Source organism: Narcine bancroftii, chromosome 10 (assembly GCF_036971445.1).
Source record: "Narcine bancroftii isolate sNarBan1 chromosome 10, sNarBan1.hap1, whole genome shotgun sequence".
In the NCBI taxonomy this organism is placed as follows: Eukaryota; Metazoa; Chordata; class Chondrichthyes; order Torpediniformes; family Narcinidae; genus Narcine; species Narcine bancroftii.
In genome coordinates, this window is record NC_091478.1 from 43,559,285 (window position 1) to 43,583,678 (window position 24,394).

Genomic DNA, 24,394 nt, shown 5'->3' on the forward strand with positions numbered 1-24,394 from the left:
CTACTTAATGCAAAAAAAAAGGAGATTTAAGTGTTGCAGTAGTTCTCGATGCAGAAAATCTCTTATATAAACTGGATTGGGACTTTTTGTTTAAGGTTGTTGGAAAAATTTGGATTTGGATCAACCTTTGTAAACTGGATTATATAATCATCCTAAAGTAGTGACTAACAGACAAATATCTGCATAATTTCAGTTAGCAAGGTCAAATAGACAAGGATGTCCCTTCTCTCCAGGTTTGTTTATTTTAGCTATAGAACCACTTTAAGAAGCTATTCGGAGTGATTTGGGAATTAAGGGAATTAGGATTGGTTAAGAAAAGCATAAAATTAGTTTATTTGCAGATGATATTTCAATATATTTTACTGAACCAGAGACTTCTTTATGAAAATTTTATGCTATACTGGAAGTATACTGAAAAATTTTGGTTATAAATAAATTAGGATAAAAGTGAAATTATGCCATTAAAGGAAGGGGACTATAGTCGAAGCCAAAGGGACAACAAGTTTAAAGGATCAAAAGATGGTATTAAATATTTAGGTATTTGTTTAGATAATAACCTGAAGAATTTATATAAATTGAATTATTTATCATTACTTAAAAGGGTTGAGGAAGATTTTAAAAAAAAATGGATCAATTTAACTATAAATTTACTGGAAATGGTTAATTGTATTAAGATGAATATATTTCCAAGAATTCAATGTTTTTCAAACATTACCTACTTTAATACCTCAAACAATTTTCAAGTATGCAAGGAAATTCTTCTGGAAAGGTAAAATGTCAAGAATTTCCATAGAAAATTAATATGGAAATATGAGTTGGGAGGTTTATAGCTTCCTGATTTCAAAAATTATTATTGTGTGGCATAAATGATTTTTTTAAACTTTTTTTAAGAAGAGAATAAAAACTGGTATGGGTTAAAATAGAATTGAATGAAATAGGGTTGTTATTGACTTGTTTGTCAATGGAAGACGGATCTTCAAGCAAGATTCATAAGTCAAAGAATATCTGGACTATTTACTCATTAGTCAATAGAAGGATGGATTGGAAGATAACTGAAAGTTGGAAATCAAAACTGGAAGAAGAATTCATATCCAAATGGGATGCAAAATTGATGGTTTGTGAAAAAGACACAACATTGTTGAAGCTCCTGATTAATATCTGGAATAAAATAAAGGATGAAATTGGTGCAAGAAGATGCATACTGTCCAAAATGCCTTTGACTCAAAATTCTCATATATTTTTCAAAAGAAAATCAATTTTTAGATATTTGGTTTTGAAAATATTATAAGTGTTGAAGATTGTTATGAAAGGGGTCAATTAATGTCATTTGAGCAAATGAGAAATAAATAAGGAATAAATCAAAATATTCTTTTATGTTATTTTCAATTGAGAGTATATTTGAGGGACAAGCTCAGACCAACCTTGTTGTTACCTGGCTGTAGTGAAGTAGAAATTCTTATTAGGAGAGGAATTGTTAAGAAGTTTACTTCTACAGTATATTTGTTATTACAAATAGGAACTCCTAAATGTGGAGTTCATCAATCTAGACAGAGGTGGGAACTAGATTTGAATATTGCAATTGACAAGCAAAGATGGGCAGATCTTTGCAGAGATTGTAAGATAAAGATAAGTTCAGTATAATATTTTACATCAATTATATCTTACACCTCAAAAATTGAATAGATAGAAATCAGACTTATCAGACCAATGTTTTAGGTGTGGTGAGGATGTAGGAACTTTTTTGTATTCGAGTTGGTCTTGTCCCAAGCTAAGACCTATTTGGGTGGATTTAGGGAATTTTTTGGAACAAGTTACAGATGTTGTATTTCCGCAAAATACAGATTTACATTTATTAAGTAATATTGAAAGAACAATATAGAATTAAAACCGTCAATCTATGAATTGGAATGTGTTAAAGTTGAATTAATGGTGGCAATGAAATATATTGCAGTTACTTGGAAATCAGATATGCATTTTGGTATGGCACGATGGAATGTAGAAATTCAAAGTTGTATTCCTTTGGAAAAAATACATATAATTTGAATAATAAATATGCTACCTTTTTACAAATTTTGTGCCCATACACTCAAATATTAGGTTTAAATTTGTAATGCGGTGCTTCCTGTGAATCTCCTCTGAATTGTATTAAAGAACTCTGTTTAAACCTATGTGTTAGCAGAATCCCTCTGTGCAATCATGAAAGTTTCTTCTCCCTTTCTTTCATTTTATATAATTACATTGTATCTTTTAAATTGACTATTTTGAGGGTGGGGAGGGGTTTGGGGGGAATATATATATCATGATGTATGTAGTTTTGTTTGTTGTCTTTTTGCATTTGTATTATTATATAAATTTTTGACTACTACATGTATGGAGAAAATTTTCAATAAAATCATATAAAGAAGCAATGTATTAAGTATCCTCTAATCGTATATCAAAGTTGTTAAGTAATAACCCATATAAGATCTAATAAACCTTGGAAAACTCTATTCAACCTTATCATGGATCTTTTTCGAAGAACGAGTCACAAAAAGGATGTTCCAGACTCTCCAAGCAACAAATAAGAAGATAATCACTACATTTAATCAATAAAGAGGTTGTTATTGACTCGATAGTCAATAAAATGGGTTGCTATTGACTCATTAGTCAATAGAAGATGGATCTTTGAGCAAGACTCTTAAGTCAAAGAAAATCTGGACTATTGATACATTAATCAATAGAAGGATGGAATGGAAGATCATTCCAAGTTGGAAATCAAAACTGGAAGAAGATTGAATCAATTGGGCTCTGTTGAGAGCAGCATGATAAACAACAATCAAAATCATTCTTTGAAGCGGTAGATCCTCTGCATTTATTACAGAATAGAACACGGTGTTGGGGCATGGAGGCCACTTGTCTAATTAGGATTGTTTTGGTTTTGGAGATATAGTTGTGCATGTTTAAAATCTGAGTATGATGAACAACACAATGTAAAAACAGCAACTGCATCTGCTAAGGAGCTAGGAGCAACTGGTCAGGAATTGTGTGTCGAGAAGATGAAGGTAACAGCTTATAGAAGAATTGTGGAGGCAGCAGTTAGATACAAAAGGAATCAAAACGACTCTTCAAGCAAGACTAAGGGAGGATATAGATAAAGAAAACAGTTGTGAGAGGTGGACATCTCCCAAAATTACTGCAAAAACCATGAATAGAATTTGAGACCGACTTCTCAACAGAGGCTGAAGCTATTGCCCCAACATGGTGATGTGGAGGATGAAGAATCTAAATGGAGATATGGCCAGAGGTTTAAACATCACCTGACACACAGGGCCAAATTGGACCCAGCGATCGTGTGTCAAATATTTACAGCAGGAGGAGCTCTAGAGCAGACTCGAGAGTTTCAAGTGTTGAATCTATACATTTAAAGATTCAAGCAGATCCAGCAAATCTGAAAGTGGAAAAGAAAATGGTTCAGTTTGAACTCAACAGAAAATAAGGAGGAGCAGAAAAGACGGACATGGGCACAGCAGGAGGAGTAGCGAAGAATGGAGGAATTGGAGCTTAAAAAGCAAAAGAAGGAACTGGAACTGGACAAAAAAAAATTGTTGCTATTAAGGCCAGGTCACAGGCATTGAAGAGTTCACTGGGATCTGGTGCTCAAAATAAATTATTGAAAATATCAAGTTTTGATGAAGAACAAGAAAGGAAACTATTAGATACCAAAGGTGAGTCAGTGTTAGAAGCAAAGTATGGGCCTGGTTTTGGAATAGAGAGGTTTAGGTACAAAGCTGAACCAGTGGTAGAACAACAAGAAGCGCTTGGTCAAGGACTGGGCAGATTAAGACTTGGTGCTGAGCTAGTGCTACAGTCACAATTCGGACTTGGTCTTGAACCAGGTAGAGGAAGGGCTGAGCGAGTGCCACAGATACAAGATAACATAACATAACATAACATAACAATTACAGCACGGAAACAGGCCATTAGGCCCTTCTAGTCCGCACCGAACCAAACACCCCTTTCTAGTCCCACCTCCCTGCACAATGCCCATAACCCTCCATCTTCTTCTCATCCATATACCTGTCCAACCTTTTCTTAAATAATACAATTGACTCCGCCGCCACTATTTCTCCCGGAAGATCATTCCACACAGCTACCACTCTCTGAGTAAAGAAGTTCCCCCTCATGTTACCTCTAAACCTCTGCCCCTTAATTCTTAACTCATGTCCTCTTGTTTTAAACTTTCCTCCTCTTAACGGAAATAGTCTATCCACATCCATTTTGTCTATCCCTTTCATAATCTTAAATACTTCTATCAAATCCCCTCTCAACCTTCTACGCTCCAAAGAATAAAGACCCAATCTGTCCAATCTCTCCCCATACTCCAGATGCTTAAATCCAGGCAACATTCTGGTAAACCTTCTCTGCACTCTCTCCACTCTGTTTATATCCTTCCTATAATTAGGCGACCAGAACTGCACACAGAACTCCAAATTAGGCCGCACCAACGTCTTATACAATCTCAACATCACCTCCCAACTCCTATATTCCATGCAATGATTGATAAAGGCCAGCATACTAAAAGCCTTCTTCACCACCCTATTCACGTGAGTTTCTACCTTCAGGGAACGATGTACCATTACTCCTAAATCTTTCTGCTCTTCTGTATTCCTCAATACTCTCCCATTTACCACATATGTCCTATTCTGATTCTTCTTACCAAAATGAAGCACCTCACACTTATCAGCATTAAATTCCATCTGCCATTTTTCAGCCCACTTTTCTAAGCAGCCCAAATCCCTCTGCAATCCTTGAAAACTTTCTTCATTATCCACTATTCCACCTATCTTAGTATCGTCTGCATATTTACTAATCCAATTCACCACCCCATCATCTAGATCATTAATGTATATAACGAACAACAATGGGCCCAATACAGATCCTTGAGGCACACCACTGGTCACCGGCCTCCAACCTGACAGACAATTATCCACTACCACTCTCTAGCCTCTCCCTTTCAGCCAATGTTCAATCCATTTGACTATCTCAAAATTTATACCTAAAGACTGCACCTTCCTAACTAACCTTCCATGTGGTACCTTATCGAAGGCCTTACTGAAGTCCATATAGACAACATCCACTGCGCTACCCTCATCCACATTTCTAGTCACCTCTTCAAAAAATTCAATCAGATTGGTCAAACATGACTTTCCTCCCACAAATCCATGTTGAGTGCTCCTGATCAGACCCTGTCTATCCAGATGTTTATAAGTACTATCTCTAAGAATTTTCTCCATTAATTTACCTACCACAGACGTCAAACTTACAGGCCGATAGTTGCCAGGCTTCCTCCTTGAACCCTTTTTAAATAACGGAACCACATGCGCAATGCGCCAATCCTCCGGCACTATCCCCATATCTAATGACATTTGAAAAATTACCGCCAGAGCCTCTGCTATTTCCTCCTTCACTTCTTTCAATGTCCTGGGGAAGATCCCGTCTGGTCCCGGAGACTTATCCACCTTTATATTCTTCAAAAGCCTTAAAACTACACCTTTTGTAATCTCTATATTCCCCATATTTACCCAATTTGCTTTTTTTATCCCACATCTCCCAATATCCTTCTCCTTAGTGAATACTGAAGAAAAGAAACTGTTCAATATTTCCCCCATTTCTCTAGGTTCCACACACAGTTTTCCACTCTGATTTTCTAAGGGACCAATTTTGTCTCTAGCTTTCCTCTTACCATTAACATATTTGTAGAACTCTTTTGGATTAGTTTTCACCCTGCTTGCCATAGTTTTCTTGTACCTTCTTTTAGCTTTCCTAATTCCTCTCTTAAGATTCCTCTTACATTCAATGTATCTTTCAAACATCTCCTTAACTCCATGCTTCTTATATCTAATGTACGCCTCCCTTTTTCTTCGAACCAAGTTTCCAATATTCCTTGAAAACCACGGCTCTCTCAAACCTTTTGCCCCTCCTTTTAACCTAACAGGAACATAAAGCTTTTGCACTCTCAAAATCTGATCTTTAAAAGACTTCCATCTCTCTACTACATCCTGCCCATAAAACAAATTGTCCCAATGCACACCCTGCAAGTCCTTTCGCATCTCCTCAAATCTAGCTTTTCCCCAATCAAAAACCTCAATCCTTGGCCCTGATTTCTCTCTTTCCATAATGACATTGAAGCTGATGGCATTATGATCACTGGACCCGAAGTGCTCGCCAACACAAACCTCCGTCACTTGACCCATCCCATTTGCCAACAGTAGATCTAACACTGCTCCTTCTCTGGTCGGCACCTCTACATATTTTTGTAAAAAACTATCTTGCACACATTTCACAAACTCTAACCCATCCATTCCTTTCACAGAATGTGTTTCCCAATCTATATGTGGAAAATTAAAATCTCCCATAATTACAACCCTGTGCTTATCACAAATATCTACTATCTCCCTACAGATTTGCTCCTCTAGGTCTCGGTCCCCTCCGGGTGGTCTATAATACACCCCTACAAGTGTAACCTCTCCTTTCCTACTCCTCAGTTCCACCCAAATAGCCTCCGTGGATGTGCCCTCTAATCTATCCTTCCTAGGCACCGCTGTAATATTTTCCCTGACAAGCAATGCAACCCCACCTCCTCTTGCCCCTCCGACTCTATCACACCTAAAACAACGAAACCCAGGGATATTCAGTTGCCAATCACATCCCTCCTGCAACCATGTCTCACTAATCGCTACCACATCATACTTCCAAGTATCAATCCACACCTTCAGCTCATCCACCTTTTTTACAATACTCCTGGCATTAAAATATATGAATTTCAGGGATTTCCCATTTTTTAATCCCTGTTTTCCCTCATCTTTAAGAACAACATTATTTACTTTTCCTGCCAATTGCCCTTCATCTTCTTCCAGAGCATTTCCCTTCTCTATCACCTGCCCATCCATATTCAAATACTTACTACAAACTTTCATTGTTTGCATTCTAACCTTCTCCTTACTGCTCTGTACTATTTTGTTCCCTCCCCCCAACCATTCTAGTTTAAAGGATCCTGAGTAGCCCTAGCAAATACCTCTGCCAGGATTCTGGTCCCCCTGGGATTTAAGTGTAACCCGTCCTTACTGTACAGGTCACATCTCCCCCAAAAAAGGTCCCAGTTATCCAGAAACTTAAAACCCTGCCCCTTACTCCACCCCTTCAGCCACGTGTTAATCCTCCACCTCATTCTATTTCTATTCACACTGTCACGTGGCACAGGGAGTAATCCAGAGATTACCCCCTTTGCGGTCCTTCTTTTTAAGAGATGAGAGAGATCGCAAACTAGTGAGGTGCATCCAAGGAGCCAGATATCAAACTCCTATGATGGCCGCGTTGAACAAAAATGGGGGTCAAATGCCATTCTTATAGGGACAAAACAGGAGCTCCCATCAAGGATTAGAAATCCAGGTCAACAAAGTAATGTAAATCTAGGCATGATGAGAGAGGATGAAATGGCTGTATTGTTAGTTCACACACTCTCTTCTCTGCCCAAGATGAAGATTCAGAAATTTTGATGGGGACCCAATTTCAAGGGTTTATGAAAAGCTTTGAATGCAGGATTGAAATTAAAAGTCTTGGTTTAGAGGATTGTTCAGAGTATTTGCTTCAATTCACGAGTGAATGACCAAGAGAAGTTGTTAGGAGTTGCCAGCATATTGCTCCAAATCAAGGATTCAAAATGGCTAAGTGGTTATTAGAGAAACATTTTAGTGACAAGCATAGATTTTGTAGAGCTTATATACAGAAGGCTCCTTCAATGTCACCAATAAGACCAGAAGACACGAATGATTTACAAGCTTACACCCTCTTTCTCAGAGGATGTTGTGACATCATGATAGAGATTGGCCATTGTCGAGAGCTTGACATACCTCAGAATATGGTAGACATGGTAGATAAATGGCTTGATCGGATGAGAGAATTATGGAGAAGACAAGTTGCTGAATATCAAAGATTCCAGGTGGCAGCTACTTTTAAGGATTTGGTGAAATTTATTGAAGGACAAGTGGATGTTGTTATAGATCCAGTGTATGGAATTGAGGGTGCACAAACAGTGAACTAAGAAGTTGAAAAGTCCAAATTGTATCCTTGATTTAAATTAGAAATGTTCATTTCCCACCTCTCTGACAGTGGTGGATAAAGAAATTAAGGAAAATAAAAATTCCCCTGTTGAGAAAAAATGTTTATAATGTAATGATCAACACGATTTGGGAAGGAGTACACAGATGGAAAAGAAGGTGCATAGTTTAAAGGACACATCAGCAAAGACTACAAAAAGTAACTCAGCTGCGATATATGTAATTAAAAGCATCCCTGAATGCCACACATTTTCAAGGAAAAGAAGACACAACAAAGGATCAAACATTGATGAAAGAAACAGTTGAAAACATGGCTGAAGCCTCAGTATCGACAAGTGGGGTTACTGGGTCCGGTGCAGATAACTGCAAACTCTCGGATGCACGATCAATTAACCCAAAGACTGAAGTACTGGAACTGAAGGCTTTTATTAGCGAGAGATAGACAGCATCACGAGTTGCTTGCTCACACAGACTTGGATTCAAAGTGGGGGCAGGGTTGTGGCATGACATGGGGAATAAAGGGGAGGAGTCACAAGTTGGCCAGTGAGAGCAGGGTTGAACATACAAGTCAAGGTCTTTACATACACAAGTGATTTATGCAACAGTGCCTCCTTATTCATTTCTTGACCCAGGAAGCACAGCGTCATTTTGCACTGTGGGGCTTGTGAAGAGCCTTCATCTTGAAGGAAAAAAGACAACGGTTCTATTAAAACCATGGGACATGGAAAAGGTCATTGAAAGTAACATGATTTCAGGATTAGAGGTTGCTGGTAAGCACAGTGACGATTTTTATGATCTTCCTTTATGCACAGGCATATACACACGGAAGACTATGTCAAAATAATGTGGATCATTGGTCATATCTGAGGAAGGTTTATATAATGGTAGATAACTCTGAAATAGAGATGCTATTTGGTTTAAATGTACCAAAGGCTCTGGAACCAATAGATGTAATCCCTAGTGTGAGAGATGGACCTTTCACTATTAAAACTATACTTGGATGGACAATCAATGGACCATTAGAAAGAAGGAATGATGTTGCTTGGAAGAAGACAACAAGTGTCAATATGATATCTGTGGTGAAACTAAAAGAACCTTCAGAAGAATACAAACAGTTCGTGGAAAATCTCACTGATGAAAATAAATCAGGAACATCTAAATCAGTAAAGAAGAGATTGTTTTCATCAAGAATAGATGAAAATTTGCACTTCATTTGTTCAAAAGATCATTTTCATCTATTCTTGATCAAAATAATCTCTTCTTTACTGATTTAGATGTTCCTGAGATCTTTCTTCTAAGTAATATAAGAAGTAAAGAACTTGGACTCGATTTGGATGGAGCACAAAAAAGATTTATTATGATAGCCTTAGCTGTAGCAAAAAAATGTATTATGCCAACCTGGAAATTAGAAGATAGCCTGAGAATACAGTAATGGTACATAGAAATGGATAAATGTATTCCATTGGAAAAAAAAACATATAATTTAAGAAATAACATCACAGTATTCGAACAAATTTGGGAACCGTACATAGAACACAACAGAGAAGTCCTATCGCAGACCTACACCACCTAAAATGACAGAAGGAGAAGAAGACGAAATGAACTGACCCAAGTATGTAAAAATAGATGACACAAATTTCTTGTTTATGTTCATTGTGTGATGACATTGTTTAATGGTATCATATGTGTTGAACGTTGAGTGGGTGGGTTGGGGGCATGAAGGAGGGAGGGAAGGGAAGGGGGAAAAGGAGAGAAAATAACACTGTGTATATTCAAGAGGGAAATGTTTACGTGTATTTTGGTCAATATGGTTCATAGAGTGAAAAAATAAAAAATGTTAAAAAAGAATAGATGAAAATGAAACACTAGACAGTTCTGCTGGTGATTTTTCCTGTGAAGTTAAATCAAAGGCAGGAATGAAGCAAATGTCTGGGAACAAATCTGACAAAACGGTGCAACCTCCTTCAGAGCGCAAAATATTGAAAAATAACTTAGAAATAGTGGATAGTCCAGAAAACAATGACCAAAAAGATTTTGACTTTGTTTTTGGAAACAAAACTGAACCTGATGCTTCTTCAGTTTTGAAAGTAACAAAAGGAAAAGCTCAGAGAGCAGTTGGCAAGAATGGAGAATTAATTTGCAAGTAGAATTCGTAAAACCAAGAGGAAGAAAAGAATAACTGCCAAAGAAATGAATGCAGTTATTGAAGAAAGGGATCCAAGATGCAAAAAGGTTGAGGCGGAGTTTCGTTTTTTGGCAAGAGAACAAGTCATTGTTTAATGACACAAGACAACTGACTACTGAAAACAATGAAGAATCTACCTTAAAGATCCACCAAAAAGAAAGGGATTTCATTCTTGAAGACCCAGTTGAAGATGCAGAAAGAAAGAAACACTGTATTACATTTTTGAAGAACCAGTTAATAAATACAGAGAGAGAGGCTCTGATGAAAACCTAGGTTAAATCACCAAAAAGTGAGACTGAATTGGAAGTTGCAAAATTGAATCCGGAATTGCAGGAAAAGACCATAAAAGACCATCATGGCTGTTGATGGGTTTGAAGAACCGATGTTGTTTGAGTCCTACCATTTCTATAACTCACCGAAAAAGAGAAAGAATACTCATCTTGTGACCTCGAGAAAGTGAATACCTTGGAAATTAAAACTGACTTTCTAAAGAGAACGATGGTCAAACTCTGACCTTTACAAGAAGCAGAAAGAAGCTTCCATGAGTGATCTTTACTTTGTTTTGAATATTTACCCGATGTGTTACATTGGATTTTCTTTGTAGTGATCATTAATATTTATAGATATAATGATTAGGGCTGGTATTGTAAGGGTTAGAATGACCTGTCTACTTGGGCTGCCAGTATGTGGCAGCCTGCAGATTGTTTTGTGTTCTTTTAAGTGTTTCTGTGGTTGCAAGGTCTCTCTCCATGGCTTCGAGATAAGACAGTCCGTTTACAATTGTTCTGATTTCTGAGAAGATGGAGGGTCTTGGAATAGACTTTATTGACTGTAGAGCTCGTCGAAAGAACCAAAGACTTGTTGATCCAGACCAAGGCTTTTATTAGCAAAAGACAGGAGCTCTTCACAGGTGGCCGACCAGTCCGGAATGATCTGACCTGGCTAGGGACACAACCCTTTAAGGCCCAGACAATAGGTGTGGCTTAGCTCTCAGCCAATCGCTGTAAGCACAGTCTAGATACAGTAACTATATACACTATGTACATTGGTGATAGATCTGTACTATCACATTGACCCTTTCAAGTAATGTGCCAAGTAAAATATTGTCTTAAATATCTGTTAATCGTATTCAAAGTTGATGAGTAATAACCCATCTAAGGTCTAATAAACCTTGGAAAACTTTGTCACTAATCTTTTTCGATAAATGAGTCATAAACAAGGACGTTCCAGGCTCTCCTGGTGACTGTATAAGAAGATAGTCGTTACACACGGTGGCCTGACAGAGGTGTATGAGATGATGTGTGGCATTGATCATGTGGAGAGCCAGAGGCTTTTCCCCAGGGTTAAAATGGCTGACACGAATGGGAATAGATTTAAAGTGCTTGGTAGTAGGTACAGGGGGAATGCAAGAGGCAAGTTTTTTTTCCATACAGACCATGGTGGGTGCATGGATTCCACTGCTGCCAATAATGGTGGAGGCAGCTACAGTCTGATTCAGAGGCTATTAGATAGGTGCGTGTAATGGAGAAAAATGCAATAAAGAAATTCTGGGCAGTTATTAGAGGAAGTTATTAATTTTTAAATTTAAATTTAGACATATAGCATGTCAACAGGCCACTTTGGCCCATGAGTCTGTGCCACTCAATTTACAACCAATTAACCTATGTTTTGGACAGTGAGAGGAAATTGAAGCTCAGGGGGAAAACCCACGCAGACACAGGGAAAACATACAAACTCCTTAAAGATAATGTGGGATTCGAACCCCGGTCCCAATGGCTGGCGCTGTAAAGGCCCTGCGCTAACTGTTACATGCTGCCTTACAAGATTATTGATGCAACCTTGAATTAATTAATGACTTGTCCAGAATAAAATGTTATCCTCTTCACCCAGAAGTAGCAAAATAGATGACTCCTCCCACATGGTCAGGCCCTCAAAGGGACTGAACTGAAATGCTTGCTGTGGAAATTAAGTGGCAGATTCAGAAGTATCCATCTGGTCTTGCCATGATTTTAGACCCCGCATCTATTTGGTTGAAACAGCACTGCGGGCTGAAGGGTTTGTTCTGTGCAGCAGATTTCTATGTTCTAGAAGCAGACCTAATGCCTCTCCACCTGTTGGAGGTGCAAGCAGGAGTGCAACGATTAAACTTCTCTTGGGCTCTGGACCAGATCTAGTGTGCCTGCATTTACTCTTTCAATCTCTCTGAAGTTGCCCAGTTGAAAACAAAAAAAAAAGAACCACTTTATTTTGCAGTTTCCATGATAGAGAGTCGATGAGATGTATATCTCACTTGTAATGAATGGCAAGATTTCAGATGCAAGCTCTTATAAAGAAAGCGGAGAGTCAAATGCTATAATGGTGTCTGGATTGCAGTATCTAGAATACAGAGAAAGATTGAATAGACTAGGGCTTTATTCATTGGAGCATGGAAGGTTGAGGGGGGATTTGATAGAGCTTTTTTAAAATTATGAAGGGAATAGATAGAGTAGATATGAATAGGCTCTTTCCCCTGAGGGTAGGGGAGCTTGGAACAAGGGGTCATAAGTTAAGGGTTAGGGGGCAAAACTTTGGAATAATATAAGAGGAAGCTTCTTCACTCAGAGAGTGGTGGCTGAGTGGAATGACCTTCCAGGAGAGGTAGTTATGGTGGTGTCAATTCTGTCATTTAAGAAGAGGTTATAGGTTAGACGCTGTTTACATTCGGTACCGCACGGATGGCAGTCTCTTCAATCTGAGACGCCTGCAAGCTCACACCAAGACACGAGCAACTTGTCCGTGAACTACTCTTTGCAGACGATGCCGCTTTAGTTGCCCATTCAGAGCCAGCTCTTCAGCGCTTGACGTCCTGTTTTGCGGAAACTGCCAAAATGTTTGGCCTGGAAGTCAGCCTGAAGAAAACTGAGGTCCTGCATCAGCCAGCTCCCCACCACCATGACTACCAGCCCCCCCCCCACATCTCCATCGGGCACACAAAACTCAAAACGGTCAACCAGTTTACCTATCTCGGCTGCACCATTTCATCGGATGCAAGGATCGACAACGAGATAGACAACAGACTCGCCAAGGCAAATAACGCCTTTGGAAGACTACACAAAAGAGTCTAGAAAAACAACCAATTGAAAAACCTCACAAAGATTAGTGTATACAGAGCCGTTGTCATACCCACACTCCTATTCGGCTCCGAATCATGGGTCCTCTAACAGCATCACCTACGGCTCCTAGAACTCTTCCACCAGCGTTGTCTCCGCTCCATCCTCAACATTCATTGGAGCGACTTCATCACCAACATCGAAGTACTCGAGATGCAGAGGCCGACAGCATCGAATCCACGCTGCTGAAGATCCAACTGCGCTGGGTAGGTCACGTCTCCAGAATGGAGAACCATCGCCTTCCCAAGATCGTGTTATATGGCGAGCTCTCCACTGGCCACCGAGACAGAGATGCACCAAAGAAGAGGTACAAGGACTGCTTAAAGAAATCTCTTGGTGCCTGCCACATTGACCACCGCCAGTGGGCTGATATCGCCTCAAACTGTGCATCTTGGCGCCTCACAGTTCGGCGGGCAGCAACGTCCTTTGAAGAAGACCGCAGAGCCCACCTCACTGACAAAAGACAAAGGAGGAAAAACCCAACACCCAACCCCAACCAACCAATTTTCCCTTGCAACCGCTGCAACCGTGTCTGCCTGTCCCGCATCGGACTTGTCAGCCACAAAGGAGCCTGCAGCTGATGTGGACATTACCCCTCCATAACTCTTCGTCCGTGAAGCCAAGCCAAAGAAAAGATGAGTACATGGATGTGAAGGGGTTGGAGGGTTATGGGCAGCTAGTGGATAGGTGGAACTAGTGGAGTTTCACGTAAATTGGTGCGGACTAGAAGGGCCGATATGACCTGTTTCCGTACTGTAATTGTTATATGGCACCAAAGAAAAGGTACAAGGACTGCCTAAAGAAATCTCTTGGTGCCTGCCACATTGACCACCGCCAGTGGGCTGATAACGCCTCAAACCGTGCATCTTGGCGCCTCACAGTTTGGCGGGCAGCAGCCTCCTTTGAAGAAGACCGCAGAGCCCACCTCACTGACAAAAGGCAAAGGAAGAAAAACCCAACACCCAACCCCAACCAACCAATTTTCCCTTGCAACCGCTGCAATCGTGTCTGCCTGTCCCGCATCGGACTGGTCAGCCACAAACGAGCCTGCAGCTGACGTGGACTTTTTACCCCCTCCATAAATCTTCGTCCGCGAAGCCAAGCCAAAGAAGAAGAAGAAGAAAGATATAAATGCAAGCCAACTAAGCCTTCAGGCCTTGGCAAAAGAACAAAATGTTCAGCAACACACCTGACTGAAGAGTTTTCCTAAATATCTTGCTGCTGCTCACATTTGCACAAACTTGGAATGCAACACCTGACCAGCAGGAAAATAATCAGTATTTATCTTTTACGTTAATAGGCATGCATTATGGGTGCTAATTAACATTAATCTTGCATATTAATTAGCACTGCTCTTGCATATTGAATACCCAACTTTGCACATTAATTTACACCATGCCAAATATTCACAACCATTAATTTTACATATCGATTAGCATGGACATCCTACTGATCCACATCCCAGTGTGAGGCTGTCTGCAGAAATTAACCCAATCAGTCAAAATGTACTTTAAATAGTTTCGTGAAAGAGACATGCACCACTGATCAAGCCCTTCAGCCCATCATGTGGACAGCCAGAGGTTTTTCCCAGGGTTAAAATGGTTAACACGAATGGGAATAGATTCCATTCGCCTGCATTCGGTCTACATCCTTTTACCCTTCTTATCCATAACCTGCCCAAATGTCTTTTGAACTGTACCTAATTCTACAGTTTCCTCACTCCAGATACGGACCACCTTTTTGAGTATAAACGTTACCTCTCAGACCCCTTTTAAATTTCTTCCCTCACATCTTAAACCTATCATTCTAGAATCATCCACCATGCCCCATGCCCCTCACAATTTTATTAAGATCACCTCTTGGCCTCCTGCACTCTCGGGGTTAAAGACTCAGTCCATCTAATTTCTCCCTATAAATCAAGGAGTGCAGTCCAGCAACATTGTGGTAGATCTTTGCACCCCTTCCAATGTATTGATATCCTTTCCATAGCTGGGCGACTAAAGCTGCACACAATGCTTCAAGTGTGGTCTCACCAGCATCTTGTGTGGCTGAATCACAAGATCTCAACATTTGCACTCTGTACTGCGCCCATTGAAGATGAACAGGCCAGATCCTCATTTACCACCTGGTCACTTTCAGGGAGATCTAAATATTTTCTATGGTGGAAACCAGCATCCAAACCTTCTCCTTGGCTCAATACTCAATGCCCATGTTTCATTCCTCATCTTGAAAACTGCCCTCACAGTGCAAGAGAACTGTATGATGAAAAAAAATTCTGCATGGAGTTTGCACAATTTTGGAATATATTTTGACAGAGTGGAGCCAGATCTGGACATTGGCAGGGACATAAACAAAAATTTCAAAGAACCAGGGAATGAATAGATTCATAATATGGGGCTTAGGTCAATTGCCCATAAACAACTCAATCAAACTTCTACAGGTGTACTGTGGACCATTATGGCCTGGTTTACAAACTCAATCACCTCAGAATGAAGTGGCAAACCAAGCCAAGTGCATCACGGGCACCGACCTCTGTCCATTGAAGACAACATCATTTTCAGGCACTGCCTCAAGAAGGTATCCAGCATCCTAAAGGACCCCAGGTCAAAACCTCTTCTCACTGCTACCTTCGGGCAGATGGTACAGAAGCCTGAAGTCCTGCTTCTCTGGGTTCAAGAACTGTTTTTTTTCCCTCAATAGGTATCAGGTTCTTGAACCTTCCCATACTATCCTAAACTTTAACATAAACTAATCCAGGACCACCAGAAGATGTGTCGGCACGTCACTTTTTTTTTGCACTGACTTGCTCATATCTTTCAAACTTATTTGTAAGTTTAAATTTAAACTTAGACATACAGCACTGTAACAGGCCATTTTGGCTCAATTATACCCCATTAACCTACAGCCCCGGTACGTTTTTCAACAGTAGGAGAAAACCAGAGCCCCAGTGGACAATCCATGCAGACATGGGGAGAACGTACAAGCACCTTGCAGGTAGCATGGGGATTCTGAACCCCTGACCCAATCACTGGCGCTGGCTGAAAAGGCGCTGCGTCAACCTTGATGAAGGCCTCAGTCCTGAAACGTTGGTCATGTATTTTTGCTCCATGCAGAACATTGCGTGACCTGCTGAGTTTCTCCTGCAGCTTTCTGTACAAAATGTGAATAATCCATCATTTTGCATTCATCATCTTCTTTTGTCTCTTGTGTGGTCATTTTATTTAAACTTATTGTTTATCAGTGTATTTTACACACCTGTGTAGCTGCAACCAGAAGAATTTCAGCTCATTTGAACAGTAAACTCACACAAGCTCACTGAAATCTCCTTCTAACAAATTTATGACGATAATGGAAATAGAAAATGTTTCCACTATCTTCAAAGTGCCAAGCAGTATCGATGGAGACAGTGAAATATTGAACGGGATGGATAGAGAGGAGGTGGAGAAGACATTTCTAGTAGTGGGAGACTTGAGGTCTGGAGAGCACAGAATTAAAAAAAAGATGTTCCTCTGGAATAGAGACGAGAAATTTCTTGAGCTGGAGGTTGGAGAATGTGTGGAACTCATTGCCTCCATTGGTCGAGGACAAGACAATAGATAGATTTAAAGCTGAAATGTATTTAGGTTCTTGATTAGTTAGAGAGTCAAAGATTATAATAAGGCAGGAGATTAAAAAGAAACATACACCAGCTGTGATTTAATTAGAGGAGCAGTTTTGATGGGCTGCATGGCCTAATTCTGCCCCTGTGACTTATGGATAGAGAAACAAATTCTGATGAAGTGCCACTGCCCTGAAACATTAACTGGATTTAATTCCCACTCCCCCCCACCCCACCCCCCTTGCAGATCCCGCATGATTTGTTGAGTATCACTAGCACTTCCCGTTTCCACTTTACATTTTCGGCATACCCTGTCTTTTTTTAAACAATTTCACTTTCAGTAAAGGCTCAAATTAAAGGGTGAAGTCATCCTCTATAATCTGATTAGTTCATAAAAATGCACTTGATTTCATTTGAAAGCAGCCAAGCATGGCTTTATGTGACCTAGCTCAAATCCTTGGGAGTGATGGTGCTAATACTATTTAATATCAGCTGCATTTCTGACCTGGACCTGCTGCAAGTAAAGAATCTTGACTGTGCTGAGCTAGCATTTTGCCTCACTATTGGAGCTGTGCTATGTTCATGGGGGCGCGGGAGGGAGGGAGGCGTTTAGTAGAGAGGTGATTGGCTATTCGATTTTGTACCTTCTTTTCCAGTTTCCCAATTAACTAATAAAAGACAGAAGTACCTGTCACACCGAGAATTAAGCAGGGTGTTATATTTTACAATTTAAAAGGACACCAGTTGCTTAATTTTCTCCTCGACATCAGTCAGTTTCATCAAAGCAAAGAGGTATTTTGAAATCCATTTAGAAAGGCAGTGGATCTGGACCCCATTACCAACAGTGCACTGTTTGAAGCTTTCATTTTTCCCTGCAGTCGTTCTTTGCCATTGTTCAAATGCTCGGCAGATAAACCTGTCAACAAATGGGCTACAACGGTCAAGATGGAAAGGCACCTGCATAAAAACCTTGAAGAACAGTCCTGCATCCAGCCGCACGGATGGGATATCACTCAGTGCAGAAACCTCCACATCCGGACAAACTCTGGATTCCCAATTGTCCTAATTCTTTTCATGATTTAAAAAAAAATTGTGTACGGAATTGAGCTCTAGAACTGCTGCGGACAGATTTCCGGCTGGATGGGAAAAGTGTTCCATTAAAATAACATCAGCAAATAAATGTGCTTTTTGCTGACTTCTACATCTCAGGGCAAACATTATCAGTTTAGTGCCTCCCCAGCCCACCCACCCATGGCCTTTTGCTTTCTTTACCCCTACTTCCTTTCTTCCAGCTCCCCATCTCCTATCAGAGCATTCCCCCCCCCACCTGTTTCTTTTCTACCTTCCCGCCAGCATCCACCTATTAGTCTGTCCTCCCCTTCTCCTTTCCCCCCTCCCCGATGCCCCTTTTGCCCTTCCTTTCCCTGTCCCATCCCCTCTCCCTTCCTCCCCCTTGTATTCAGGCATCGATCTGTTTATCCTGATGACTGACTCCAGCCTGAAATGCTGGCTATTTTCTTTTGTTTCCCATGAATGCTCGTTGAGTTTCTCCAACAGATTTGTGTATTGCCCTCGACCCCAGCATCTTGTTTGGCTCCAAGCAGCAAACATAATTTAAGTTGATTTGATTTGGACAGAGACTTTAATGTTTTTCCTCTGTTCTGATGAGATCCCACATTTGGGTTAGATCAGTCACTTAATTACAAGTTGATTACTAACTCAGTCTGCAAACTAATTGCAGGCTCAGTCTTCTTGCTGTTTACTGGATCAGATTGCAGGCTGTTTGCAAGTCCAGGCTCAAGGCTAATTATTGGCTCAGGTTGCAAATGGGTGATAGCCTGATTGGAGGCTCAGTTTACAGTTTTATTTGATTGACTAATGAAAATTAAAATGGATCTTGGAGCTGCAATTGGTGATCTATTATTGTCTGGGCTTAGGCTGCCTGTCAAGGGCTCCTGATGAACGCTGGATGCACAGCCTGGTTCTAGTAGAGTCTGTCGCCTGGGGCTGTAACTCTTTGCAGTTTGCAGGCTGGATGTTGCCTGCGTCTGGGATATGCCAATATCAGGTAATCACAGAAAAGTTCAGTGGGATACATCAACCTCTAAACCAGGGACGTGAAGCAGGATCTGAAAACCTTGGTGACGAGGAGGTGAGGTTAAAGGCAAACTAAAGGAATGACACCTCATTTTCTACCTGCAATGGCAATAACATTGAATTCTCCAAATTCAGATCATTCCATCTCCTTCTCTCTGATGCATGCCCTTCTGGCCACACCCCCACACCAGGTGCTTGTGACCTACCTCACCCACATGGCTGCATCTGCCCACTCTCCTCCTACTGGTTCCCGGTTCCGCCCTTTATCAATCCCGTCCACCCAACTTTACTTTCTTCTCTGGTCCCACTCCTCACCTTGCTTTCTGACCAGATTCCAGCACCAGAAGCCCTTTATCTCCATTTATCATCACCAAACCCCTGCACCTTTCCTCTTCCACCAGTCCATCCGCCACTCCTCCGCTGGATCCACCATCTCATGCCCCATCCACCCACACAGATGCTTCCTGACCCGCTGAGTTCAATCAGCAACTTGCTTTCTGCTCAGTGTTAACTGCTCCATCGTCAAAGAAGTCAGCTGAAAAAAAAATTCCACTTCACGATTTCAGGAAACACTGCTCTTTGATCCAGACAATCTTTGAATTAAATACACGGGATAAAAATGCAGACTATGAATACATTTATGGGTCTGAAACAAAACACAAATAACCTGGTTGGTGAACTTAATGGGTCAAGCAGCATCCAGTGGGATGAAAAGAATGGACAAAGAAGACATTTTGGCTGTTTTTTTTTGTCTCCCACTGATGCTGCTCGACACATTAAGCTCCTCCAGCAGACTGTGTTTCGCTTCAGGTTCCCATCTGCAGTCTCTCATGTGTCGACATTAATTTGTCTGTTCTGATGTAGTTCTGACCTGAAACAAATTTCTCCAGCTGAAGTGCAAGCAAGAAGGAGAGGCAAACTATTACACTCCGAAATGGTCCATTGAATTGAGGGAATTCTTTGGATGCCATGTTGAGTTGAAATCAGATACCTACCAAACGCCTCCAAAGACTGGACCGTCTTCATGACTTTCTCTGTGTAGACCCCTGGCTCGTAGTTTTCCATCTCACAGCTGACAATGTGAGCGATCCTCGCAGCTCGCCCTTGAATCACCCCTGCTATGCGATCCAGGCTCTCGACGTCATTCTCTCTCAAGGAGATGATGCAGTTATTCACATCTTCGAGAATGTGACTTTCTGGAAAACAGAATAGGATTAAAAAAAAACAGAATCAAAATCTGATGTGCAGGATTAAATTGCTCCATTTTGTGAAGAGCTATGAACTCAGCTGATTAAAACTTTACATTTTGATACAGTAAGTTATAATGGTGCTTAACTTGTCCTTCCAACTCTGAATTTGAAATAAGAATCCAATCTTAAATAGTGTGATCAAAGAATGATTTTAGAACAACGTATTTCATGATCCCATTCAAAACCTGAATAGGTGCTGGCAGTGGAAAAACAAGACGTCTCACTGAGAAAGAATTGAATAGTTTTATGGTTAGTTTTGTGGGCTATCCAGGCAAGCTGACTCGTACAGCAGATCATACAAAAGAAACAAAAAGTTTGGGGAGTAGTTACAATAAATCAAATAGTACAGGATATAGAGAAATGTACTACAACATTGTGCAGGGTTTAGAGAAAAGTACAGTTATAAAGAGGGGAACGATCATCTTTTTCCAGTGCGAGGTCCATTTAAAGAGTCTGAGTCTGCTAACAGCGGGATAGATGCTGCACGACCGAGGCAAAGTGGATGCCATTTGAATCTTTTCTCATTGCCAGCGGGGTTCAAAAGTGGCTTACATTCTTCCTTACACATTGTCAAAGTAAATTAAGAAAGGAAATAAAAGTGGGTTGTTCTTGATTCATTTGGCGAGATTTTGAAAAGATGCTGAACAAGTTCACTACAATGATCTGTGGCTAAAACAACCCGGGGTGGGAAGGGGGATTGTGGAAGGTGGGCGTTTGGGAGTTTGTTAAAGGAGCTTTGGCTACATTGCAAATGGCCAGGGTGCCAGGGAGATACTGTGATGAGCTGTTCTGTCCAGTTTGGGGGAAGAGTGTCCAGGTGTTCCCCCAGGAGCAGGCTAAAAATCAGGAAAAGAAAGGGGCAATATTCAAAGTGCTGGAGAACTTTGGCAGATCATTTATAAGAAGTAAAGGTTTCCGGCCTGAGTCCTTCTTTAAGGTGTGAACAAAAAGCAGACAGGTGTCTGAATATAAAGGTGGGGGGAGGAGACGAGGCAGGAAGGGACAAGGTGCGGAGCAGAGGCGAACAGACACGAGGTCAGAGGTGGAGATAGGTGGGAGGGCAGCTGGGAAGCCAAAGGGGAAGGGAGAAGGTCTCTGAATGGAAAAGGAAGGGGTGAGAAGCTGTAGGAAAGGAGACAGGGACATGGAAAGAGAGAAACTCAGGTGAAGGGGTTTGACAGAAACTGGAGGTCAATGTTAATGCCGTCTGGTTGGAGTGTGCTCAGATGGAACATGTATTGTTCCTCCAATTTGTGGGTAGCCTCAGTTTGGCTGTGCATGAGGCCCTTGGTAGTCATGTCCATGTGGGAATGGTGTGTGGGAGAGCCCTGTTATGGCAGCAGATAGAGGGAAGTTGCTCAATGAAACAATCTCCTAGTCTAGGTTCAGTCTCCATAACGGGAGCACCGGTTAAAGTAGATAACCCCTGCAGATTGATTCATTTGAAAGGACGGTTATGTTTGATATCTATATCAAGAATTCAATACAGTCATGAGCCTCTTGTTCAGATGATGCAGGCATAGCTGCTGTAATGGCAGCACTGCCACTGATATTGTCCTGGGAGAATGGACAGCAGGGACACAGCCCTGGTCCAAAGGGTTCAACCACCTGGTCCTACTGCCTACAGGATGCTGTCCATGGCAGTTAACCAGCGAGGGGCTCAGCTGAGGAATCCACACAGGCTGCGGGTGACTCGCGGTCAGTGGGCCCATACAGGCTGCTGGAGATTTGCTTACAGGAACGAGGTATCGGGGCCAAGATTTGGGAAGGCGCTGAAGGCAAGAAGGGGGCCTGCCTGAAGGGCCTTTATGTTTAAGGCTTCATGCTCACGTGGGATCTTTGGATCTGGAGCTCAGGTTGCCGATGGAATAAACAGGAGTCTGTGCGGCTTTGGGGGCTGTGGGAGCGAATCGAGGGCATTCAGTGACTCTGAAGGGACTCTCTTCTGCTTCTCTGTCTCTCGCACAGTAATGAGGGCTGGGTGACACTAATGGTGACTCTCTGAAGGCCTCATGGCAGGCAGAAGGCAATTTCATATAATCGTATATGTTCTGTACTATGAAATGGCAATAAAGGAATTTTGAGCCTGAGCTTGATAAAAGTAAGAAGAAAATTAAGGCAGCAAAAATTGCCTGCAAAATTGTCAGCGGGCATAATCAATAAATGCATGAAGGGAAAGAGGATTATTAAGGAAAGTTCATGTCCCAATAGAGACCTGAAGGCCTGAATGTAGAGGTAGGAATAGTCATAAAGTTCTGACTGAATATTCTGCAAATTTCTTCACAGAGGTATGATATAGGAATTGACCTTGAGGAAATGAAATGCGGCGTACAGGCAAAGATAAACATACAGTAGATCAAGAGGACACAATATAGTGAGTAGCATTTTCAAAATGGTAGAAATCACCAAGATTATATTGAATTCATCTGAATAGAAGCAAGAGAGGAAATAGCACAGATTCTGAATCTCAATTTGCACAGGAGGTGAACTGAAATGTGGATGAGAGCAGAGCATTTCATAGATACATCGGCTTTAGCCAGAATGTACAAAAAAGTTTCAGTTCAAGGTCACATGCAGCAAGATGCAATGATAAAGGTTGATTTGCAACAGACCAGCTTGACATTTCATTTTTAATATTTTTAATCGAAGTTTGCAATAATACAAAAATGAAACAATGGAATTACATATTGAAATATAAATTACAAGAAAAAAAAAGCAAAAAAAAACCCCGTTAATTCAAAACCCCAACCAATGTAAAAGGTTGGAAAAAAAAAACTAACGTGTGGATATCTAAGTGACGACCACCAGGAAAAAGACAATACAGCATCAAAGCTTAAAACAATCCTAAAACTTTAGATTATGATAATGGTCCATAAAAGGGCCGCATGTTTTTTGGAAATTAATATTTGAATCTTTAATAGAATATCTAATTTTTTTTTCTAAACTTAAACAAGCAACTCTTCACCTGTACCTCCAAAGAACGCATTTACTGCATCTAGTGCACCCCCTGTGACCTTCTCTACATCGGAGAGACCGGTCGCAGATTAGGAGATCGCTTCGCCCAGCACCTCCTCTCTGTCCACAACAAAAGTGACTTCCCCGTAGCCAACCATTTCAATTCTGAGTCAGGCTCTCAAGCTCACATGTCTGTCTATGGCCTTTCACACTACCCCACCCTGACCATCTGCAGATTGGAAGAATAACACCTCATTTTTTTGTCTGGGCACCCTCCAACCCCAGGGCATGAACATTGAGTTCACAGCATTCCACTAATAAGTTTGGTTTTAACCCCTTCCCTCCTTTAACTAGTCATTCTAGTTCCTACCTTCTTTCTCTCTCCACCTAGCCTAGCTTAGACATAATATCATTTAACCATTGTGTGTGTGTAGGTGGAGTGTTATCTTTCCATTTCATCAAAATTGCATGTCCAGATATCAATGAATTAAAAGATGAAATTTGGTTTTGAGTTGGAGTTAGTAAAACGCCATCACCTTAAAATTATCCAATTTAACCTTGAGAATCACCGATAATGCTTGAAAAATATCTTTCCAAAATTTTTCTAAATTAGGGCAAGTCCAATACCTGTGAATCAAAACGGCCTCAGCAATTTTACATGTGTCACATGAAGGGTTTATATCAAAATAAAAATGAGATAATTTCACTTTAGACATATGTACAAAGGGAGGACATATTAATCAAATTACAAATGGAATCTCAAACCTCACCAGAGAATTAAGGACAGAAGTAAAGGCTGCATTATTGCCATTTTAGAAGGTCACATACATAAAATTCTTTAATTTTCTACCGTAAGGAAGACAAAGTCACCACTTAGTCCAGCGCCCCTCACAGAAATGAGGCTCAGCAAGAAATGATTTCACAACCCTTGGCTATCAGAGCTTCATTCTTTAATTAAGCTGTGATAGTACAGATTCTATCACCAATGTGTATAAAAGTTAAAAAAAAATTAAGGCAGCAAAAATTGCCTGGAAAATTGTCAGTGGGCATAATCAATAAATGCA

General features: G+C 40.8%; 1 protein-coding gene across 16 annotated transcripts in view; it reads right to left on the minus strand.

Moving 5' to 3' along the window:
* Positions 1 to 24,394, minus strand: part of LOC138744504 (catenin alpha-3-like) — a 1,801,283-nt gene that overhangs the window by 429,914 nt on the left and 1,346,975 nt on the right. For all 16 annotated transcript variants that reach the window (XM_069900796.1, XM_069900799.1, XM_069900809.1 and 13 more), the window contains one exon: positions 20,121 to 20,321. In XM_069900796.1, coding sequence (XP_069756897.1) covers positions 20,121 to 20,321 — 201 coding nt within the window. The remainder of the gene's footprint in view (positions 1 to 20,120; positions 20,322 to 24,394) is intronic.